We start from the raw sequence: 26,120 nt of genomic DNA on the forward strand, positions 1-26,120 counted from the left end.
TCTTTCATCCATGTGCCTGTCCAAGAGGCTCTTAAATACCCCCTAATGTTTTAGCCTCCACCCCCATCCCTGGCAAGTCATTCCAGGCATTCACAAACCTCTGTGTAAAAAAACTTACCCCTGATGTCTCCCCTAAACTTCCCTTCTTTAATTTTGTATATATGCCCTCTGGTGTTTGCTATTGGTGCCCTGGGAAACAGATACTGACTATCCACCCTATCTATGCCTCTCATAATCTTGTAGACCTCTATCAAGTCCCTTCTCATTCTTCTACGCTCCAAAGAGAAAAGTCCCAGCTCTGCTAACCTTGCTTCATATGACTTGTTCTCCAAACCAGGCAACATCCTGGTAAATCTCCTCTGCACCCTCTCCATAGCTTCCACATCCTTCCTATAATGAGGTGACCAGAATTGAACACAATTCTCTAAGAACAGTCTCACCAGAGATTTGTACAGTTGCAACATGACCTCTCTATTCTTGAACTCTGTTAATGAAGCCTAGCATCCCATAAGCCTTCTTAACTACCCTATCAACCTGCACAGCGACCTTGTGGGATGTATGAATTTGAACCCCAAGGTCCCTTTGTTCATCCACACTCTTAAGTAACTGACCATTAATCCTGTACACAGTCTTCTGGTTTGTCCTTCCAAAATGCATCACCTCACACTTGTCCGGATTGAACTCCATCTGCTATTTTTCTGCCCAACTCTGCAGCCTGTCGATATCCTCTTGTAACCTTTGACAACCTACAGCTCATCCGCAACTCCTCCAATCTTCGTGTCATCCACAAACTTACCCACCCATCCTTCTGCCTCTACATCCAGATCATTCATAAAAATCACAAATAGCAGGGGTCCCAGGACAGATCCCTGCGGAACTCCGCTAGTCACCGACCTCCAGGCAGAATACTTTCTTTCCACAACTACCTTCTGCTATCTTCCTTTAAGCCAATTTTTTATCCGAACAGCCAAGGTTCCATGCCTCATGACTTTCTGGATGAGTCTCTCATGAGGGACCTTGTCAAATGCTTTGCTAAAGTTGATGTAGACCACATCCACTACCCTACCCTCATCAATTTCTTTTGTTACCTCTTCAAAAAGCTCAATCAGGCTCGTGAGACACGATCTTCCCCTCACAAAGCCATGTTGACTATTCATGAGGTATAAGGTCTGACTGCCCTTGAAGTATTCTGAGCAGTTTTTTAGACCCCTTTTCTAAGGGTTCATAGGAAGTTCATGAGAATGATTTTGGAAATGAAAGACTTAATGGATGAGGAGCATATGAAGCTCTGGGCCTGTACTTGCTGGAGTTTAGAAGAATGAGAGGGGATCTCATTGAAGCCTATCATGTATTGAAAGCTCTAGATTGAGTGGATGTGGATGTTTCTTATAGTGGGGGAGCCTAGACCTAGAGGGCATAGCCTCAGAACTGAGGGATGTCCATCTAGGACAGAGATAAAGTGGGAATTATTTAGCCAGAGTGTGGTGAATTGCCACTGACAACTTTGGAGGCCAAGTTGTTGGGTATATTTAAAGTAGAGGTTCTTGATTAGTGGAAAGTTAATGGGAGAAGACAGAATGGGGTGAAGATGGATAATAAATTAGCCATGATGGAATGATGGTCATATCTGATGGGCTGAATGGCCTAATTCTGTTCCTATGTCTATGGTCTTATGGTCTCATCTCCAGCAGTAGGAGATTAAATGACATCATTGGTATAATGTCCACTTTATACTATCCACTGACTACCTTTGACCTAACTGTCCAATTTTATGAATCACTGACCGGAAGTGGAGGGTAGGAAGGTAAATTTATAGTCTGCTTCTTCCCATTACAATATAATGCAACAATCTTAAAGTTTACCTTTAAGGGTGCTATAAATTCTATGGGAGGCAAATCAGGTGAAATTCTATTGCTTTTTTAAAAAAAGTGGCATTCTTTTCCATTGCTGTCTCAAATCTGCTTTAAAATATGTGATAATAAAGGTTATTACATATGTAATGCAAATTAAACCTGGAGTTTCCAGATGATTGAATAGGCTATTTGTATATAATGTAAGCCATTGACTATTCAACTAGTGAATACAGACACAAGAGATTGTGTAAATGCTGGAAACTTTGAGCAAAATAACACAAAATGCTGGAGGAACTCAACAAGTCAAGGAGTTTTGGGCCAAGACCCTTCAGCAGGACTGAAAAGGAAGAGGATGGAAGCAAGAGTAAGAGGATGTGGGATGATGGGGGTGTGGAAAGGAGTACAAACTGGCAGGTGACAGGTGGGACCAAGTGAGGAGGAAGGTGGGTGGGTGAGGAACAGAGGAGATGGTGCGAGAAGCTGAGATGGGATTGTTGGAAGAGGTGAAGAACTAACGAGGATGGAATCTGCTCTAGGAGAGGATAGTGGACCATGAAATAAAGGGAAGGAGGTGGGTTACCAGAGGGAGGTAATGGTCAGGTCATGTGGTGGGGGAAAGATCAGAAGCTGTTGGATAAAATTCTGTTTATATCTAGTTACTTCTAAGCATAGGAAGTCAGATATTATGAACAATAAATTCTCCCCTGAATTAAAAAGTAAAGGTCATTGTTTAGATTTCAACAGTTTGCTTCTGTATCAATTGGAATTCTACTTGGCTGCATTAAGTTTCAGTCTATGCTCTCCTTTGTTATTAGAATATGAGAGAGGTGATCACTGCCACAAAGGAAAACAAATTTCAAGACATTGGTGAGTGATGATGAACTTGATTCTGGTAAGGGTCTCTATTGGTGATTGAAAGTGGGAAGGGGGCAAGGTATGGTAATCATGGTTAGGAAAAGGGGAAGGGAGAAGGGAGGAAATGAGAAGCACCAGAGGAACATTCTGTAATGGTCAATAATCCAATTGTTTGGACTGAAATGACTTTGCCTGGTGTCTCAGGGCTGGGTGTGTCTGCACCCGTGCCTCTCCCTGCCCCTGGCACTCCTTCTCTGCCACCTGTCCCAAACCCCTCCAGTGGCCTTCCACCTCATCATTCCCAGCATCCTTTGTTCCCTCCAGATTTACAAACTCACTCTCCACTCCATGTTGACAAATACAGTACTGTGCAAGAGTCTTAGGCACACAAGCTTCTATACTGTATATATCTGTTCCCAAAGACTTTTGCACAGTAGTGTAATTACTCCTTGTATCATCATTTCAATTGTTTTTCTATATTGTAATAATCAGACTACACATCAAAGGCAGGGGTGATTCATGAGATATTGAAATGGGTATTAATATTAGCAGTAGTTATGATTTGTTTCCTACTTGACACTGTTGGTTTAAGTTATCAGTGTTCATGAATTAGATATTGCAAGGCTGTCCTATGAACTAAAATATTTACTGTTTGCTTTTCCATAGAAGCTGTCTGACCTTCTAAGTGTTCCCAGAACTTTATCATAATGAACATATCTGACAGCAGTGTAAAATATATGTTCTTATGGGAAAGTGTGTATAAAATTCCAAATGCTTTACTTCAAGCAACTGTTGTCTCTAATGTAAAACATGTGCTAACGACTGAATCTCCAGAAAGAAAATGCAATTATCACAGTATCTGCACAGTGTGACTAATTTTATTGTTGCAGTTAGATGTTGTTGCCAGTTTAACATGCTGAAAGATACATAAAAAGAGCTGAATTCTATATGCAGTTTTATCACAGATGTTTCAGATTAATTTGTGGACTTGGTATATGGAAAATTATAGTAGAAAGTGCAACTAATTTGTGTAAAAATTAAATAATACTCACACCATGGAGCTTCAGTTGTTAGAACAAAGAGATATTTGGATGGGTGACTTGCATTCAGTGGCCATTTTATTTGCTACCTTCTGTAGCCAATAAAGTGGCCACCGGGTGTATGTTCGCTGTCTTGTTGGGGAGGTTTTAACCTAATTTGGCAAGGGGATGGCAACCAGAGTGATAGGGCTGTTGGTTTACAAGCAGAGGAAGTGTATAGTGTGACTGACAGGAAGAACAGGCAGATGATAGGGGAAAATTACAGTCAGTGGGACGAGTTGCAGTGTAAAAGGGGGATAAAATTTAAAAAGTTGACGGATACAGGACTGAAGGTGCTATATTTGAATGCTTGCGTATATGGAATAAGGTAACACAGTTACAGACTGGCACATTAACATTGTGGGCATCACTGAATCATGGCTGAAAGAAGATCATAATTGGGAGCATAACATCCAAAGATACACATTGTATTGAAAGGACAGGGAAGTAGGCAGAGAGAGTGTTGTGGCTCTATTGGTAAAAATAAATAAATCATCTACTTAGAAAGAGTTAACATAGCATCAGAAGATGTGGAATCCTTGTGGATAGAGTTAAGAAACTGCAAGAGTAAAAAGACCCTGATGGGAGTTATATTCAGTAGCCAGGTTGTGGGTTACAAATTACATTGGGAGATAGAAAAGGCTTGTCAAAAGGGCAATATTACAATAGTCATGGAGGATTTCAATATGCAGATAGACTGGGAAAATCAGATTAGTGCTGGATTCCAGGAGAAGAATTTGCAGAGTGCCTACAAGGTGGCTTTTTGGAGCAGCTTGTGGTTGATTCTACCAGACGATCAGCAATTCTGGATTGCGTGTTGTGTAAGGAACTGGATTTGATTAGGGAGCTTAAGGTAAAGGAACCCTTAGGAGTCAGTGATCATAATATGACAGAATTCAGCCTGCAGTTTGAGAGGGAGAAGATGCATTAGTATTACAGTGGAGTAAAGGGAGTTATTCAGGTTTGTGAGAAGAGCCTGCAAAGTTGATTGGAAGAGGACACTAGGAGTGATGATGGCAGATCAGCAATGGTTGGAGTTTCTGGGAGTATTAGGAAGACTCAGGATACATATATTCCAACGAACAAGTATTCTAAAGACAGGATGACACAGCCATAGCTGACAAAGGAAGTCAAAGCCAAAATAAAAGCCAAAGAGAGGGCATATAGTAGTGCAAAAATTAATAGGAAGTTAGAGGATTGGGAAGCTTAAAATAACAGAAGGCATCTAAAAAAGCCATAAGGGGAGAAAAGATGAAATATGAAGATAAGCTAGCCAACAATATTAAAGAGGATACCAAAAGATTTTGAGAAATTTAAGGAGTAAAAGAGAGGCGAGAATAGATATTGGATCACTGGAAAATAACACTGGGAGGGTAGTGATGGGGACAAGGAAATGGTGAATGAACTAAAATAAGTATTTTGCATCATTCTTCACTGTGGAAGACACTAGCAGCATGCCAGAAATGTGAGAGTGTCAGAGGGTCAGAAGTCAATACTGTTGCTATTTCTAGGGGTGGTGCTTGGGAAACTGAAAGGTCTGAAGGTAGATAAATGAACTATATCTAATGGAATGCACCCCAGGTTTCTGGAAGAGGTATCTGAAAGGACTGTGTGGACATTAGTAATGATCTTTCAAGAATCACTAGGTGTTGGAGTTGATTGCTAAGGACATGGTTTTGGGTTTCTTCCTCGCTTTATTTTTTAGTGTAACTTATAGTTTTTTATGTCTTTTACTGTGCCACTGCCACAAAACAGCAAATTTCATGAGATATGTGAGTGATAATAAACATGATTCTGATTCTGAATCATGTTTCTCCAATTCCTTAAGTATAAAAAAATCATTTTCAAGGCGCAAAAGGTTCATTTATTTCAAACCACAGCAGCAAAAAAAAAAAACTATATCATTGGAGACAGTCCAGGTAAATCAAATCTCTTCAAAACTATCACTGATCATGGTTGTGGCTTTTAAATTCGATTTATCTTCATGGTATGAGTAATGTCTACAAGACTGTATTCACTGCATCCCTGCAAGAAAACCATAGCAGGATTTCTATTTGAATGGCTGCGTGCCTTGTGGTTATGGTCTTCCTAAAATGACATTCACTAAATTATTCTTGAGTATGAGTCCAACAATCACATATGGCCAAATCAGGATGGTGTGCAACTGCAGAGCTGGGTTCCAGCCAAGTGCATATTGATTGATTCCTAAGGCTATAAAAAACATTTCAGTTGCTTGTGCTAAACCACTTTTGGATCTCCCTCGGCACATTTTAATTTTGAACTGGGGCTTCAGAATGAGAATCAGTTTTGTTTTCTCACTGTCTTGTATGACATGAAGTTTGCTAGCTTTTCAGCAACAGGATTTTAATACATTGTTTGTGGGGGAGGAGGGCAGGATGCCAAGTGACTAACAGAATTAGCTATGAAATAAACAGAAAAAGAAAATAATATAACATACAACATAAAACTTTACAGCACAGTACAGGCCCTTCAGCCCATAATGTTGTGCCAAACTTTTAACCTACTTTAAGATCAATTTAACCCTTCCCTCCTAAATAGCCCTCCATTTTTCTATTATCTATGTGCCTATCTAAAAGTTTCTTAAATTCCTTTAATGTATCTGCGTCAACTACCATCCAGGGCAGGTCATTTCATGCACCCACCATTCTCTGTGTAAATAATTTACCTCTGATAGCCCCCCTGCACTCTCCTCTAAACACCTTAAAATCAGAGTCCCTTGTATTAGCCATTTCCACCCTGAGGAAAAGTCACTGACTATCCACTTAATCTATACTTCTCATCATCTTGATCAAGGTTCAAAGTAAATTTATTATTGAAGTACATGTACTGTAAGTCACCATATATAACACTGAGACTTGTTTTCTTGCAGGCATACTCAATAAATCCATGGAATAATAACCATAATCAAATCCATGAAAGACTAAACTATCTTGGGTGTTCAAGACCCTGATGGTTGAGGGGTGCTAACTGTTCCTGAAACTGGTGTTGTGAGTCCTGAGGCTCCTGTACCTTCTTCCTATTGGCAGCAGCGAGAAGAGAGCATGTCCTGGGTGGTGGGGGTCACTGATGTTGGATGCCACTTTCCTGTTAATGTACTCAGTGGTTGGAATGGCTTTATCTGTGATAGACTGGGCCATATCCGCTACTTTTTGCATGATTTTCTAATCAAAGGCATTGGTGTTTCCATACCAGGCTATGATGCAGTCAGACAATATACTCTCCACTACATATCTATAGAAGTTTGTCATGGTTTTGGGATATCATGCAGAATGTTCAAAAACTCCTAAGGAAGCAGAGACGTTGTTGTGCTTTGTTCATAATTGCACTTATGTGCCAGGACAAGAACAGCTCCTCTGAAATAATAACACTGAGGAATTTAAACTCGCTGATCCTCCAATGAGGACTGGCTTGTAGATGTCTGGTTTTCGTCCCCTGAGGTCAATAATCAACTCTTTGGTTTTGCTGACATTGAGTAAAAGGTTGTTGTCATGGCACCACTCAGCCAGATTTTCATTCACACTCCTGACTTATCAGCATCTTTGATTTGGTCGACCACAGTGATGTCATCAGAAAACCTGAATATGGCATTGGAGCTGTGCTTAGCCATGCAGCCATGATGGTAAAATGAGTAGAGCAGGTTGCTAAGCAAACCTCCTTGGTGCACCGGTGCTGATAAAGACCGTGGAGGAGATGTTGTTTCCAATCTGAACTGACTGGGGTTTGCAAGTGAGGGAATCAAGAATCCAATTGCACAAGAAGATATTGAGGCCAAGATCTAGGATGTTATTGATTAGTATTGAGAGGACAATGGTATTGAATGCCGAGCTATAGTCAGGAAAGAAACATTCTGATGTTTCAGAGTTGTGTGAAGAGCCAATGAGATGGCATCTGCTGTGGACCTGTTGCTCCAGTAGGCAAATTGGAGCAGATCTAAGTCACTTCTCAGGCAGGAGTTGATATGTACACCTCTATCCTCCTCTCATCCTCCTTCACTCCAAAGCGAAAAGTGTCTTCACTCCTTCCAGGTGAGACGACACTTCACCTGTGAGTCGGCTGGTGTGATATACTGCGTCCGGCGCTCCCGGTGTGGCCTTTTATATATTGGTGAGACCCGACGCAGACTGGGAGACCGTTTCACTGAACACCTATGCTTGGTCCGCCAGAGAAAGCAGGATCTCCCAGTGGCCACACATTTTAATTCCACGTCCCATTCCCATTGTGATAAGTGCAATTATGAACAAAGCAGAGCAACGTCTCTGCTTCCTTAGGAGTTTTTGAACATTCTGTATGATATCCCAAAGACATGGATACCCTCAGAGCAGTGGATAGTGACATGAATTGGAACTCAATCATCAACATCCAGCTTTCTCAGATGAGTAAGATGCATTTTAATTCTAATATGATTTTGGTATCCTGTTGAATGATCTCCTTGGAAAGTGACAAAAGTAATCAGATTAATTTTGGTTAGAATGGTGTGAGAGGTCAAACAAGAATAAGTCAGTGCACCATCTTTTTTCTTAAATCTCTTCTTTTCTGTCCTGCATGTCTAAAATTACATAACTGCAAAAATCAATCAAGCTTAATTGTGAAATTCAGAAACTATAGGGAGTTACTAAAAGGAAAATAAATGTAATTTGAACAAACTTAAAGACTTTTTGAGTTACCATATTCAATATATCGTAGATTATCTTATGTTCTCTGTCTGTCCAGATCACAGTGATGAATTGATCTTCTACTTATGTTATATGAATGCATAATTTAATAACAAATAATGCCATATAAAGGTTATGTCTTAACACCAAAGTCCAAGTTATAACCCACAAAATCCTGCTGCTTCCCTCTGAAACTGCTATTGTAGCACTTTAAATCTTTAAATCTCAAGAGTACATCATTACTTCTTCTGAGGTGCCTAGAGGTTGTAAAAGTATTATAAGTTCAAGAACTTTGTTTCTTCCTTATTTATCTTAGAAATTGATTTCCAAGATGGCGGCGTGACGCAGCTTGCAGCGGCCACTCCGGAGCTGATTATCAGTTATTTGTGAAGTGGGGTGCTGTGCGCAATCATAATCGATTGAAAACGGATGTGGGAGCAGGAAGGAACATCGGGAAATCTCCAAGAAGACCTTCTTCGTTGCTGCTGCTGCTGTGAGGTCCGGGACTCTGCTGGGAAGAACAGGCCCCCAGTCCTCGGGGTCGCGTTGTCAATGGCCATTGGCGGGGCCGTCTTAATACGCTCGGTAGAGGATGGTGCTCGGAGAAGCTGTGCCGGAGGGGATGGTCGGCGGCTTGGAGGTTCGACGGACTTGGAGTCCGCTGCAGTCAGGTCGCTTTCGGTGTGTGCTGCGTCTGCGAGGCTGAGTCGGGCGGCGCCATGGAAGTCCATAGCGGGGGTATTCCCTTCTGCCGCCGGCGTGGGATGGCGAGTCTGTCGGGACCCTGGGGACTTGTGGAAACTGTGTGGTGATTTCTTTTGAACTTATAGTCCTTTAACATCTTTGGACTATTTTTACTGTGCCCATGTTCTGTTTTTTTTATCAATTATGCTATTGTTTGCACTGTTGTAACTATATGTTGTAACTATGTGGTTTTGTGCAGGTCTTGTAGCTTTAGTTTTTGGTCTTGTTTGTCTGGTGGATTTGGAGCTCCTTTCCGGGGAACGCGCTAAGATGGTAGCGCGATATTAATACGCAGCAGCCTCTCTAGACTCTGGATTGGGGATTGCCAAACGTTATATGACTTTTCTGGTGTAATCTGTTTTGTCATATGCTTTTGTGATATCATTCTGGAGGAACGTTGTCTCATTTTTTAACTGCATTGCATTCATGGTTTCTAAATGACAATAAACTGAATCTGAATCTGAATTTAACCAAAAACTTGTATGAGTTATGATCTCACATGAAACTCAGTTTACTTTAGTGTTCTAGATATGCAGTGTTCTAGATTAATCAAAAAGTTCATGGTCTTTAGACTCTAATATTCATGTTATTTTGCAAATTAATTTTATATACAAAATGTAGAAGAGAGGCAAAAGTGAATTTTTGACTATTGGAAAAGAATGCTGGAGAGGTAATAATGGGGGACAACAAAATGGCAGGCAAAGTATCTTGCATCAGACTTGACTGTGGAAGACATTAGCAGTATGGTGGAAGTTCCACATGTTAGGGGGCATGAAGTGTGTGAAGTTACCAGTTCTAGACAGAAAGATCTTGGGAAATTGAAAGGTCTGAAGGTAGATAAGTCACCTGGACCAGATGGTGTACACCCCAGAGTTCTAAAAGAGGTTGCTGAAGAGATTGAGGAGGCATTAGTAATGATCTTTCAAGAACTACTAGAATCTGGAAAGGTTCTGGAAGACTGGAAAAATGCAAATGTCACTCCATTCTTCAAGACGGGAGAAAGGCAGGAGAAAGGAAGCTATAGGCCATTTAGTCTGACGTCAGTGGTTGGGAAAATGTTGGAGTTGATTATTAAGGATGAGGTCTCAGGGTATTTGGAGGTGCATGATAAAATAGGCCATAGTCAGCACAGCTTCCTCAAAGTAAAATCTTGCCTGACAAATCCAATTCTTTGAAATAACAAGCAGGACAGACAAAGGAGATTTGGTAGATATTATGTACTTGGACTTTCAGAAGGCCTTTGACAAAGTGCCACACATGAGCTTGCTTAACAAGCTACTAGCCCATGGCTAATTGGCAGGAGGGAAAGAGTGGGAACAAAGGGAGCATTTTTCTTGTTGGCTGCTGATGACTAGTGGTGTTCTACAGGGGTCTGTGTTGTGACCTGATTTGGATGATGGAATTGATGGCTTTGTTGCAAAGTTTGCAGACAATATGAAGATAGGTGGAGGGGTATATAGTTTTGAAGAAGCAGAGAAGCTACAGAAGGGTTTGGACAGATCAGGAGAATGGGCAAAGAAATGGCAGATGGAGTACAGTGTTAGGAGGTGTGTGGTCGTGCACTTTTGTAGAAAAATTGAAAGTGTTGACTATTTTCTAAATGGAGAGAAAATACATAAAAAACTGAGGTGCAAAGACACTTGGGAATCCTTGTGCAGGATTCACTGAAGATTAATTTACAGATTGAGTCTATGGTGAGGAAGGCAAATTTAATGGTAGCATTCATTTCAAGAGGACTAGAATATAAAAGCAAGGATGAAACATTGAGACTTTATAAAGCATTGGTGAGGCCACACTTGGAGTGTTGTGAGCAGGTTTGAGCCATCTTTCTTAGAAAGCATGTGCTGAAACTGGATAGGGTTCAAAGGAGGTTCACGGAAATGATTCCAAGAGTGAATGCCCTGTCATATGAAGTGTTTGATGGCTTTGGGCCTGTATTCACTAGATTTAGAAGAATGAGGTGTGACCTCATTGAATCCTATTGAATGGTGAAAGGCCTTGATAAAGTGGATGTGGAGAGGATGCTTCTAATGGTGGGAGAGTCTAAGATCAGAGATTGTAGCCTCAGAATTTTGAATGGAGATGAGGAGGACTATCTTTACCCACAGGAAGCTGAATCTATAGAGTTCTTTGCCACAGGCAGCTTGTCTTTAAGGCATTTCATATGAAAATCGATTCTTCATTGGTGAGGGCATATGAAGGGATATGGGGAAAAGTCAGGAGATTGGGGTTGAGAGGAAATTTGGATCAGCCATGACGAAACGGCAGAGCAGACATGATGAGCCAGATGTCCTAATTCTGCTCCTGTATCTTATGGTCTTATTTTTAAAAGGACCAAATCATATCAGGTCGACAGGGCAATTCAAATTGTGTACATTGAGTCAGAATCAGAATCATGTTTAATATCACTGACATGTCATGAAATTTGTTGCTTTGAGTGTAAGGTCATGTTCATGGGTTCAATATCCATTCAGAAATCTGATGGTACCATGGAAGAAACAATTCCTAAAACATTTAATGTGTGCTTTCAGGCTCCTGTACCTCTTTCCTGTTGGTAGCAATGAGAAGAGGGCATGTCCTGGGTGACAGGAGTCTAATGATGGATACTGCCTTTTTGAGGCATCGCCTTTTGAAGATGTTCTCTATGCTGGGGGGGGGGGGTGCATGATGGAGCTGGCTGAGTTGGCAGCCCAATTCCTGATGGTAAAATGATGGTGGATGTGAAAGAATTTTGGATAAATTAAAATACGCTTTGTTTTCTAGCAATCTAACATCGTTTCTCAGCAAAAGGGCCACCAAGTTGAAGATTTCCAGCAAAAATGAAAGCTCCAAATGTTTTGGGAAGTCTCACCGGTGATTGTAATTCTGTGCTCCATGGGAGATTTCTCATGAAGCTTTGTGACAGCAGAAACCCAATACAATTCCTCAACACTCATCCTGGGACATGTCCTCAATGAGACTGCAAACAATGAATGGAAATGAGTGAGTGAGGTAAGAAAATATTTTGCCGGCAGTACTTTACATAAATTATGTTTTCTTTAATGTTCTTAATTGGGGTTTAAAATATTTATCTAAATAATACAATGTTTTCATTGATTTAATAGCTTTTGAGTGTTTCTAAATAATAGGTGTATTCAGAAGCACTGGACATTCTTGACAGATTGGATATCTGGCTAAGAACAGTGGAGTGACTTAGCTAGCTGTCAAAGCTGTTTCATGTGTTTCCCAGTCTCCACTTCCTGTTGGTAACCATTACTTTTCTTTACCATTTGGGATCAGGTGGTTTTGGACAGCAAGTCACATCAGTGGATTTAAAGAAGGCAGCTCAAGGTAAGCTTATGTTATTGGAATTGTAACTGGATCTACACTGTAAACTTGGTATATTTCCCATCCATTCACTATCATGTGCATGTCGATGTAAATAAATATTACATGAATTTTAGAATTTCATTAAATATAAAGGATTAATTATGTCCAAAATCAAAAAAAAGAGGAAAGTATAATCATGAGAAAGTCTGCAGATGCTGGAAATCTAAAGCAGCACACACAAAATGCTGGAGGAACTCAGCAGGTCAAGCAGCATCCATGGAAATTAATGAACGTTCAGCATTTTGGGCTGAGATCCTTCTTCAGGACTGGAAAGGAAAGTCGAAGACGCCAGAGGAAAAAGGTGGGGAGGGGAAGGAGGATAGCTAGAAGGTGATAGGTTAAGTCAGTGGGTAGGAAAGATAATAAAGGAAAAATATGCTTCATATTCTTTCTTGCTGTGTAATAATAAAGATGTGAATGTAAATAAATTTAAAAAACTATGCTCAAATTTGTTTAGTTGGAACACTCCACAATTATTTGATAGGAATAAGTGCCAAAACTCCATAAAATGCAGGAGCAGATTTTAGACCGTTTGGCCCATTGAGACTGCTGCAAGATATAATTTCTACCGGGTTGAAAAATAGCCTCAACAAACCTCCTGTGAAATGACAAATATTATCTGATTTTATAGAGTCTGAACAAAATTGGATATATTGGATAATCAGTACTTTTTACAATAAGCAGTTGACAGGGTGGCCACATTGATTGGTTGCAGGTTTGTCAGCACAGAACAATCCAAACATAGTTTGCTAAGTTCTCCATTTTGCAAGCAAAATAGTTAATCTAATTGAAGATACTGTATACGTTATTTGAGTGACAAGTGTTTTTTTTCTAATTCCAGGACACACTTGATATGGGGAGTTTGGTACGGAGCCACCATTATATTGCCTCAATTGTTTGTGTTTCCTTTCTTAAACAGAGCTTAGCCCTGCTTGAATAAATTGGGCCTTAAAAGCAGCTACTCACATTACTAAAGTAAGCACTCAACTCCTATGGTTATGGCTTATGCCTGAAATTTGTCTACTTATTGCTACAGGAGTATTTGGTTACTTTAAAATTTGTGTTATCAAAAAATACAAATTAGTTTCGCATCTGGAATTTGAATTGCACAAAAATGCTTTCACTAAAGTAGATTTTTCAGTCCCAACATGAGGCAAACACTTACACTTGACTTTTAAAGCATAGATTTTAATTTCTCATCAGCTTAATCAAAGTTATCATTTCTTATTTCATTGGAGAATCGCCACATCTCTGACTTTCAATTAAGTAATTGAGGGTCAGACATGGAAAGTAAGTGGATGAATTCAGGTCACTTGCCTCAGTGGAATATAAAGCAGCTGAAGATTGACTTTGTGCTCACACTCAGAGGTTTAACTTCAGTGACTGTGGTCTCTGTGTCATGTTAAAAACATTTTTTGTGACCCCGAAAGTATGTAGCACATTCCAGAGATGTCTGTAGCTCAGATAGTTTGCTAATCATTTTCTCACAAGAAACAGTGATATGTTTTTCTCCAGAGTAGTGAGAAACTCCCATCATTTTATTTCACCTCCCACTGATCATTATTCCTCTCTAATGCCACCCCCTTTCCATGTGTCTGTCTGAACTGCAAAGCATGAGAACAGTTCCTGCTTTTAACATCATTTGACAAATCAAGAAAGCAGAATACTTAATGCCTCTGTCTTACATTCGGTTAGAAATTATATTCTTTATGGGAAATCAAGTGAATCTGGACACATATGCCTTTGATTTAGAAGGAGAAGTAAATCTAAACACTTCCGCCAAGTTACTCCCGAGTGGAAAAGCTCTGTCATGTTTTCCATCTTCAAAGAGTTCCAGAGCACCACATCTTCGTAGTTATCCTTTGATTCAAGTTTTGATATTTTTGGAATGATTCTTTTTCTTTCCTTATCTGATTGAATAATGATTCTTCTTAAACATGAGAAAGTCCTACAGATGCTGGAAATCCAAAGCAAGACGCACAAAAAGCTGTAGGAACTCAGCAGGTCAGGCAACATCTAAGGAAAGGAATAAATAGTCGACGTTTCGTGCCGAGGCCATTCTTCAAGATTTCTTGAGTCTTGAAGAAAGGTCTCAGCCTGAGATGTCGAATGTTTATTCTTTTCCATAGGTGCTGCCTTAATTGTTGAGTTCCTCCAGCATTTTGTGTACTTTTCTTCAAGTTTTTCCTTCTTGATTTGATCTTTTATACTTTCCTGTCTTTATATCTTTTCCTATATATTTGTTTTTTTTTCTATCTCTGCTTTCCATTTGCTAATTTAATATGTTGTTCATTGAATTATTTATTATGAATGGGATATCTACTTCATCCTTATTCTTAACCTGTAGTTCAACAGGTCCAAACTGTCCCTGAAACCACATGCATACGTCATTAATCTTACAGATAAACTGAAGTGATTTGATATAGAGGCAAGGAATGTGGCACAGTGGGAGGGGCAGGAGAGAGAACAGGCAACGGAAAGGTCAGCAACAGTTCCCTTTTACTAGCACATTAAAGAAGAAGGTAACTGAGAACAACTGCAGAAACTTATAAAAACTTTAAAAAAATTAACTTAACTATGTTTAAATTATAGTGTTGCACATAGCTGGAATTCGAAGCAGAGTTTTCCTGATTATCTTTTTTTTCTTAGCTATCTGATAGACATCTTTGTTAGACCATTTTAACCAGTGATAATATTCACCTGAAAAGAACATTATTATTAACATGAGCTTTACGTAAGAGCTGATAAAATCACTTAAGTTAAATGAATAGTGCTAAACTGGAAATCAAAAAGTAAGTGATGTCGTATTCATGGTTTAATATCCATTCAGAAATCAGATGACAAAGGAGAAGAAATATTTTTATTAAGCTATTTTAAACCATGATATTTACCTGAAAAGAACATTAATAATAACAAGATCTTTATGTAAGATCTGATACAAATATTTTGTTAGTCCATTTCAACAGTGATAATATTAACCTGTAAGGAACATGAATGTTAACTGGATCTTTATGTGAAACTAGTTGTTTACCTTCTGAGATTGATTCTCTATTTCCACCCAATGTTGATCTTTAGAGGTGATAGATATCTCAGTTGGAACTTCTTCAGTGCTGGTAAAATGACCACTGCTTTCCCCAGAGCTGATGGCTGGGTAAAGCAATCCAAAGACAGTTAGGTAGAAAACACGCTTCCAAAGTGAAATCCAAGCCATTTCCTCCTCTTCTCCTGACAGTCTTTTCTTCAGGTTATTGTCAGACTCTCTCTGGAGTCTGCTTGCTCTTCCTGTTTTGTAGCCGTGGATGTTTTTTCCTACCTCCTGCTTTCAATTGCCAGATATACCACTTTGAGGCAGGTCTTTTAACGATAGCCCTGAAAAATGCTTTCACTTCCTTTCCCAGCTTTTGCTCTGATTTTCCCCTAGAGGCTCCTCTTAAACAACATACAGCTGGGCAGTACTTGAAACGAACTCTGTCAGACGAGATTTGTATTGCAGGAAAACGCAGCAGTTCCCATTCACCTTATCTCAATTTCATCAGGATACAGACTGAGCCTATATTCAGCTTCAGTTTCTTTCATACGTTCAGCTCTCTCCCATATTCCATCAGCTGTCTTGCAGTTTACTTCTCAAATCCAAACAGTCCGCACTCCACAGCGGCTTCCTGCCCATATGCCTTCAGGCTTTGGCAGATTAATCTAAAACTTACAGTAGGCTTGGACTTGGAGAGGGTCACAAGTATACGGAAGAAGGGGGAAAAGACCAATAGAATGCAGAACATTATTTATAACGCGGTTTTTCAGGAGTAAAGTTGTTCAGTCAAGCAATTAGACTTCACGCAGCAATAAATTGATAGAAAAACGTTTCTCTCAATAAATACACAAAGTATTTTGTGAAACCTGTGAACAGGAGCCTTAGTGTGTGCAGCATACCGCTCAGAAGAGAATATACTGAGTGTAAATCCATTCCACGACTCCCCTTAATTTCAACTAACTTGCCTATATTTTGCAAAGCAGTAACAGATAGAGTGAAATGGAAAATTAAACAAAATCTGGAGAGCTGTTTACATTTATGGAAGACTGAGTTTCTTTCATGTATTTATTTAGTATTATTTGTTTTTCTATTTGTATTTCCACAGTTTGTCTTGTTTTGTACATTGGCTGTTTGTCTTTGAATGTAGCTTTTCTTTGTTCTACTGTAAACGCCCACAAAGAAATGGATCTCAGGGAAATATATGGTGACATATACAAACTTGAATAATAAATTTATTTTGAACTTCGAACTTTGCAGGTTTAAGCATAGCTCAAGATAATTTTAAAGTGTCCAAAAGGGCACACAAGAGAATTGCTGTAAAGAACAACATCATGCTACCACAACTAAATTCCATCACACAGGAGGTCTAAGAAGCCACATAATTATATATACAATTTGTGTCAAGAAAGTTCAAAGTTCAAGGTAACTTTATTATCAAAGTACATATATGCCAACGTACACCATTCTGGAATTCATTTTCTTGCAGGCATTCACAGTAGAACAAAGAAATAAAGTAAAAAAAAATGAAAAAACTACTCACAAATGAAGACTGACAAGTAACCAATGTGCAAAAGAAGACAAATTATACAAATACAAAAAAAAACAAATAATAAATAAATAATACTGAGAGCACGAGTTGTAAAGTCCCAGAAAGTGAACCCATAACATGCATGCATTCCGTGAAACCATCCTCCAGCATCTTCACTATTGTGCTCTAAAAGAGAAAGCTAAGCAGAGTCCAGGACTGGAAAAGAAAGGGGCCAAAAGCAGATCAAGAAGATGGGAGCGGAGATAAGGTGAGGAGTAGAAGCTGGCAGGTGAGAGCAGATGAGGGATCTCCCTGTTGACTATTCCTGCCTTTCCAAATGAGCGTACATCTTATCCCTCAGAATCTCAACCAAAATCTTACCTTCCACAGATGTTAAACTTACTGGTCTATAATTCCAAGGTTTTCCATAAACAAAAGGACAACATTAGCCAGCACCCAGTCTACTGGCACCTCACCCATAGCATCTGTCTTAGCCAGGCTCCCTTTTAGCTTCTCATAGTGAACTTCGATATACCTGATTAGGCCTCAGAGACTTACCTGCTTTCATATGTTTTCAGATGTTGTGTACCTCCTCTGTTCTAATATGGGTTATCCTCAATACATTTCCATTATCTTTGCTAAGTCCTCAAACCATTTCCACAGTAAATACCAGGAGGACCTCTTCCATCTCCTGCAGCTCCACAGACAGAATGGGGTCTTTGGTCTTTGAAGGGCTCCATTGTCACCCTGGTTAAATCGTTTTCCTTCAACATACTGAAAAAAATATCAATGGATTCACCTTCATCTTCCCTGCCAGAGCCATCTCATGCCCCCTTTTGCACTCGATGTATTTATTAATCCATCCTCAATCCTCAAACTCTTCAAGAGATTCACTTGATCTCAGCTATATGTATCTGACCTATGCCTCCTTCTTTGTCCTGACTCGAGCCTTAATATCTCTTGTCTTCCAGGAATCCCTACCACTTATGGCCTTGTTCTTCACTCTAATGGGAACACACAGATCTTGAAATCTTGATTCTAACTACTAAAAGCCTACCTCTTTCCCCAACATGTCTTTGCCTGCAAGCAACCTACTCCAATCAGAATTTGCTAGCTCATGTCTATACCATCAACATTTGCAGAGCCCCATCTTCGATGGCGGAGTGCGCATATGTCTCTGCCAAAGGAGGTGTAAGGTGCTCCTTCCATCCACTAGTCTGCAGGTCAACTTTGGCAAGGTGTAGTACCTGCTTAGCTACCCCCCTGCCATCAGGGTCATGTGAAGCCATAGGAGCAGAAGGTGGGTAGGCATTTAAGCAGCTGGTGCATATCAAAAGTCCATGTAGCCCAGACACTGACACCAGGCAGATAATCTCTGAAGAGTATTGATAATGGCTGGGTCACCCATCTTGTAAAGACACTGCCCAGAAGAAGGCAGTGGCAAACCACTTCTGTAGAAAGATTTGCCAAGAGCAAACATGGCCACAGAAAGACCATGATCGCCCATGTCATACAACCAGGCACATTACAAATGAACAACTTAGAACTTTAACTTGGGGACCAGTTCTATCCTTTTCATTAACTATTTGGAAATTTGGTCCCTGGCCCCAAAGTGCTCCCCCATTAGTACCTCCCTCACCTGCTCTACCCTATTATCCTGGAATAGATCAAACTTGGTCCTCTCCAAGTAGAGCCCTCTAATTATTACCTGAGGAAACACTTAACAAAATCTACTCCATCTAAGTCCTGAGCACTAACAAAGTTCCAGTCCATGTCAGAAAAGCAAAAATCCTCTGGGATGACAAACTTGTTATTCAGGCAGGCATTGAGTCTTTCTACTATTCCATCTGGAAATATCTTCATAAAAACCGGGCTGGGAAATGGAGTAATGTCTCTGGGAGTCTAATGCTGGGCATATGATTAATGTGGCCAGTTCAATCTAGCTGATTGAGGGTCACATGGGCCTTAGTGCAAACAATGTTGATCTGAGAGAGAATGCTAACAGTATTCCATGATATACACAGCTGATATAGTTACAGAGAGATGCAAACTGCAAACAACACATGAACCATAAGACTATAAGATATGGGAGCAGAATTAGGCCATTTGGCCCATTGAGTCTGCTGTGCCATTTCATCATGGCTGATCCATTTCCCTCACAGCCCCAATCTCCTGCCTCCTCCCCATAACCCTTCACGTCCTGACTAATCAAGAATCTATCAACCTCTGCCTTTATATATACCCAATGACCTGGCCTCCACAGCACTCTGTGACAATGAATGCCACAGATTCACCACTCCAGAGCTGGTGAAGTGAAGAGAAAGGCTCATAACCATTCTACAAAATTTGCTATAAAATTTTCCAAAATAAAATCCTTTCATGAATCATGCTGGAAAGTAGCTGGAAAGCTTGAGTATTTACCACCAGACTTACCTATTGACCCTTCAGCCCCTGCTCGATGCTCTTGCAGTCCCATCATGGTTTCAATGATGACCGACAGAAAGCTCGAAACCTGTGTGAACTGAGATGAAGTTTCAAATTTCTGTTAATGTCATTTTTAAAGAGTAGTTAACATACTGGGAATATTAACCTGCCTCTGCTGAGGGTAACTGCTGAATGCCGTCTGATGCATTTGGTTAATAGTGAAATACACAGATAAACATTCAGTTTCCAATGGTCTCAAGATTCAAGATTGTTTAATGTAATTTCTAGTACACAAGTATAAAGGAGAGTGGGGTAATTGTTACTCCAGATTTAATGCAGTACAGAAAAAGACACAATAAGATAAAGAACACACAATAATAACAACATTACAATAAATAAGATAAGATAGATTATATATATATAGATAGATTGATTGTATGTTCATAAAGTGACACTAGGCAGAGGAGTATTTGTACATAGGTGGCACTGGCAGGGACTGATAAAGTAGAGGTTGTGGGGGTGTGGTGAATTGGGTTAGTGGGTAGAGGTGTAGATCAGCCTTATTGCTTGAGGAAAGCAACAGGTTTTGGTGGTTCTGGCATGGATGCTACGTGGCCTCCTCCCTGATAGGAGTGGGACAAACAGTCCGTGAGCAGGGTGGGTGGGATCCTTCTGTCACTTCTGACTCATTTAATATATTATTCACTTTCAAACTCTGTTTTCTAGCGATTGAAACAACCATCACTTTTGGGACTGCGTAGTAATTATCCGGACTTGCAAGCTTTTACTTTTTCCTCAAAGCCATTCTGTTTTACATTTATTTATTTATTTGTTTGTTTGTTTGTTTGTTTGCTTGTTTATTTATTTATTTAGTGATATAGTGTGGAAGAGGTCCTTCCAGCCTTTTGAGCCACAATTCCCAGCAACCCATCTATTTAACGCTAGCCTCATCACAGGATAATTTACAATGACCAATTAACCTATTAACCAGAACACCTTCAGACTGTGAGAGGAAACCAGAACAAATTAAGGAAACCCATGCATTCATGAGGAGGATGAACAAACTCCTTATAAGTGGTGTTGGAACTGAACTCTGAACTCTGACTCCCTGACCTGTAGTAGTCTAATGTTAACTGTTACACTACTTGTTTTGTTACTCTTTGCAGAATTTGGGATCTAAAAGGAAGAAAAAATGTTAAAAAAATCTCCTACTTAGAAAGTGATCCAAAAATATATTCTTGGAAGATAAGCGAAGTTCTGGTGGAAGTCCGTTGACCTGCATGTTAACTCTGTTTTCCTTTCCATAGATGAATATTGCCTGACTTCCTGAATATTTCCAGCACTTTCTGTGTCAATTTGGAAAGTGAAACAGCCCATCCCAATGCATTTCAGATTATGTTCCGTGATTTCATCCAGTCCTGTTTGAAGAAAATTCTGCCCAATTATGACCAGAGGTCCCAACACACTAGACCGCTGCTACACTATGATAGGAAATGCCTCTCATTCCTTGCCTGGACTGCATTTTGGTAAATCAGACCATTTGGCTGTACCCTTACTACCTGCATACAGACTCGAGCCTGAAAAGCAAGGCTCCAGAGATCAACACAAATAAAAGGTGGTCAGGGGAGGCAGAGGAACGGTGATAGGATTACCTTGAGTCAGTGGACAGAGCCATGTTCAAGCATTCATCAGAGGATGCGTATGACTATACTAGTGCTGTAAGAGACTTTATTAGAACAGCTGTAGATGAATGTGTCTCTATAAAATCATTCAGGGCCTTCCCCAATCAGAAGCCCTGGACGAACCATGCAATCTGTAATTTGCTGAGGGACAGATATGGAGCAATCAAGTCTGGAGATCAACAATGCTACAAGAGGTGCAGGTATGATCACCATAAAGCCATCTCACGGGTGGATTGGAGATTCTGGACTAGACTGGAATCAACGAGGGGTGCTCGACAGCTATGGCAGAGTTTGATGCCATAATCTCCTACAAAGTTAAGTCAAGCAAGATGGGGGACAGCAGAGCTGCACTTCCAGATGAGCTCAATGCCTTCTATGCTCACTTTCACCACCAGAACATTGAGGGATCATCGTGGACCCTCACATCTCTCGATGATCCTTTGGTCTCAGTATCAGTGTGGGCTGCCTTCAAGTGGATAAATCCACGGAAAGCATGCAGTCCAGACGGAGTACCTGGCTGAGTACTGAAGACCTGTGCTGACCAACTGGCTGGTGTGTTCATGGATATCTTCAACCTCCCACTGCAGCAGTGTCTGATACCCACCTGCTTCAGACAGGTTTCATTCATACTGGTGCCCAAGAAGAGTGTGTTAACCTGTCTAAATTACTATCACCCAGTGGCACTTACTTCCGCAGTGATGAAGAGTTTTGAGAGACTGGTGATGAAGCATATCGGCTCCTGTCTGAGTGGCAACTTGGATCCGCTCCAATTTGCCTACCAGAGTGGCAGGTCCACAGCAAATGCCATCTCATTGGCTCTTCACACATCCCTGGAACATCTGGACAGCAAAGGTGCATACATCAGGATGCTCTTTATTGATTACAGCTAGTATTTAATACCATCATCCCCTCAAAACTAATCAATATATTCAGGGCCTCAATACTCCCTTTTTTAATCAGATCCTGGATTTCCTCACTTGCAGACTTCAGTCAGTTCGGATTGTCAACAACATCTCGTCCACAATCTCTGTTATCACAGGTGCACCACATAGCCCCTTTCTCTACTCTCTAGACACCTATTATTATGCGGCTAAATACAGCTCCAACACCATAGTCAAGTCTGCTGATGACATTACTGTTGTGGGATGTATCAAACATGGTGATAAATCAGCATAGATTCATAGAGAAGTAAAGCACAGAAATGGGCCCTTTGGCCCATCTAGTCTGTACTGAAACCATTTAAACCACCTACTTCCATCGCCCTGCATTGGGACCATAGCCCTCCATACCCCTACTATCCCTGTAGTTATCCAAACTTTAAACCTTAAAATCAAGCTTATAGGCACCATTTGTGCTGGCAGTTTCCCCTCATGATCCCCTTAAAATTTTCAGCTTTCACCATTAACCCATGACCTTTGGCTGTAGGTTTTCTTTTTTTTTGCTTTCTTTGATTGAAGCCTCAAGATCACCACTCTAACTCTGTCCACTCAGACAACGGCTGCTGCACTTGTCCCGCCTTGCTAATCAAGCTCGAATGCCAATTGGTTGTTGGTCAGAGCTCAATTTACGCTGCCGTGATCCAGCACTGTCTTTTTCTACTCAGTCAGTGGAACTGATTGATATCCCCTCCTTTTAAACTTCTGATGTCCAGACTGGTCAGAGCTCAAATTATAGGAGGGAGATAGAAAATTTGGCTGAGTGGTGTCATAACAACAACCTTTCAGCAAGGCCTTGGGACTGATTGTAGACTTCAGGAGAGGGAAACCAGAGGTTCATGAGCCAGTCTTCATCGGAGAATCAGAGATGGAGAAGGTTGGTGACCTTAAATTCCTGGGTGTTCCTATCTCAGTCGACCAGTCCTGGACCCACCATGTAACTGTAATTATAAAGAAAGCACAGCAGTGCCTCTACTTCCTTAGGAGTCTGCGGAGATTTGGCATGACATCAAAAACCTTGACAAACTGCAAACAGTACTGACTGGCTACATTACGGCATGGTATGGGAACACCAATCCCTTTGAACAGAAAATCCTGCACAAGATAGTGGATTTGGCCCAGTACATCACAGGTAAAGCTCTTCTAACCATTGAGCACATCTAGGTAGTTTGTTCTATGTGTCCACAACTCACTGTATAAATATATGCTTCCTGATGTTAGTCTGAAATCTCCACTTATGGCCCCATGTCCTTGTTGATGGATTAATTTTGTAGTTACAGTTGGCATCCACCTTACTTACACCCTTAATGATTTTGAATACTTCTATCATGTCTCCTCTCATTCTATATTTACTTGGGCTAAAAAAGTTTAATTCTTTCAATCTTTCTTCATAGCTCATTCCCGGCAGACCTGGAATGAGTCTCGTCACCCTTCTCTGAACTCTCTCCAGTGCTTTCACATCCCTCACAAAATATGGAATTCAAAATTGTACACAGTACTCAAGGTGTGGCCTCACAACTTGAGGCTATTCATCATAAAACTTAAGGAGAGCCTCTCTAGACTTGAACTCCACTGAGCGCATTATATAGCCCAACGTTCTATTACCCTTCCTAATGGCTTCTGTGCATTGTCTAGATGTTGATAGTGATGAGTCTACCAGGACGTCCAAATCCTTCTTATACAGTGCTCCCTCCAGTTTATATTTACAGGCAGTCCCTGAATTACGAACGTCCAACTTACGAACAACTCATACTTATGAACGGAGGGAGAAGAATGCCGTCCGCCATTTTAAGTCATTGCCGTTAACACTGTGTTGAGTGTGTAACTTTGTATTTGTCTTAAATATTTCTTAGCAAGATTCACCCTAACCCCGCCCCTTTTCCAGTCAGTACCACCCCTACTTGTCTCATTTAACCTGGCTCAGTGCGGGTGGACTTTAGGACCCAGGGGAGCAGAGGACCCGCCACCCGCGGCTGCTGCTGAATCGGCAGTTTTCTGTTCTGTTGACAGAATACGATTGCGATTGAAAATAAAGTGGAAATAATAAAGCAATCGGAAAAAGGTGAAACACCATCAGTCATTGGAAAAGTGTTAGGCTACAGTAGGTCAACGATTGGAACAATTTTAAAGGATACAGGTAAAGGATAAAGTGAGAATAATGGAGCATGTGAAAGGCCCTGCCCCGATGAAAGTTACAATTATTACTAAGCAAAGCAGTGGTTTAATTATTGAAATATATATGCTTCTTAAGTGTTTTATATGCACAGAAAGGTAAAATATATACCACGTAGTAAGACAAACGTTTGACTAACAGACGCAAAATAATACCGGATATACCTGTTCTGACTTACATACAATTCCGACTTAAAGACACAGTGAGGAACAGGATTCATTCATAAACTGGGGACTGCCTGTATATCTAATATTTCTACTTTCTATATGTAATATTTTACATTAAATTTCATCTGTCATTTATCTGCCCACATCTGGATTTTTTTAGATCTATTGATTCTGTTGACTGAAAGTTATCAGCCTAACCACCTAATTTTATGTCATCAAACTTTACTCGTTACATGTTTATATATATCATTAATGTAAATTAGAAAGAGTAGAGGCCCCCAAACTGATCACTGTGGAACCCCACTTTTAACACCTTCTTGGCATGAAAATGATCTTCCCAACTGTAACTTGTTGTTCTCTGTTGTCGAGCCAATTCTGCATCCATTCACACACCTTACCCTAAATCTGTACCTCCTGTAATTTGATTATTAACCTCTTGTGGGGTACCTTGTCAAAAGCCTTCCAAAATTCCAAGTAAATGCTATCATCCATTCTATTGTTATCATAAATTTTAGTTACCTCTTCATAGAACTCCAGTATATTAGTAAAACAGGATTTCCCCTCTCTGAACCCATGCTGGCTTTCTGCTAACATGCCTGTTCTTATCACTACTTTTCTACCTCATTCTTTATTAATGTTTCCATTATCTTACTTACAATACACATTAAGCTTACTGGTCTATAGTACAAGGAAAATGTTAGCCTATTTCCAGTCTTTAGAGATTTCACCAGTCTTCACTGACTTTTGAAAAATGTATGTTTGGGGTTTGTATACATAATCACAGACCTCTTTAAGTACCCTTGTATATATGTTGGCTGACCCTAGAGGTTTATTAACTTTCAACCTTTTCAGCAGAAGCTGGACTTCACATCCTAGGATCTCTAAATCACTTTAAACAACCATATTTTTATCTATGCTCACTGGCATATTGCTAACATCTATTAAAGTATTGAAAAAATCTTTTAGGATCAATCTTGGCAGAATTGACAATATCCTTCTCAACCTGCCTTTTGGCATTCCAGATTTCCCTCTTGTCTATAGCTCTCATATTTTCCTATGCCCTATGGTTAACGTCATGACAATTTTTCCTGTATTCTTTGTATATCTTTAATCATCCATGTAGTTGATCTATTGTTTTTATTGCTTCTCCTGATCTTGAGTTTGAACATTCTCTGCACTGCACATATTGTCTCTTTTATCGACCCCATTGTTCTTTAACTGACTTAATGTCAAGCAGTTCCTTTCAGTTTACCTTCTGAAGTCTTTGCCACATCTGCACAAACTTTCCCTTCCTGAAATTCAGTTTAATGGCTTTCACATTTATTGATATACTCTCCCAAAAAACTTCAAAACAAACAATGTAATATTCACTTGTTCCTAATGTTGTGTTCTTTATATTCATATGTACCATGGGTTACTAATAAAGAACCATCTTCTGGAAGAAATAGAACTTTTATTTAACAACAACCACAACATGTTTACAATGCCATGTTTCTCAATCTTTCTATCATTCCTGCGCATGCTCAGAACTCTCTCCAATCATGTTCTTTCATGTCATATCACCACATCTTCCTTTCCTTAAAAAGAAAAACAATTAGCAACATTGACCA

The 26,120-nt window shown here is 40.1% G+C and overlaps 1 protein-coding gene across 1 annotated transcript in view; it reads right to left on the bottom strand.

Annotated features, from left to right (window-relative positions):
* The window catches only part of lama4 (laminin, alpha 4), a 186,053-nt gene extending 169,820 nt beyond the window's left edge, over positions 1 to 16,233 (bottom strand). Inside the window, exon 1 of the mRNA XM_073057415.1 lies at positions 15,605 to 16,233. Coding sequence (XP_072913516.1) covers positions 15,605 to 15,784 — 180 coding nt within the window. The 5' untranslated portion in view covers positions 15,785 to 16,233. The remainder of the gene's footprint in view (positions 1 to 15,604) is intronic.
* Between the last annotated feature and the right edge of the window lie 9,887 nt (positions 16,234 to 26,120).

Source organism: Hemitrygon akajei, chromosome 9 (genome assembly GCF_048418815.1).
Source record: "Hemitrygon akajei chromosome 9, sHemAka1.3, whole genome shotgun sequence".
Classification (NCBI taxonomy): Eukaryota; Metazoa; Chordata; class Chondrichthyes; order Myliobatiformes; family Dasyatidae; genus Hemitrygon; species Hemitrygon akajei.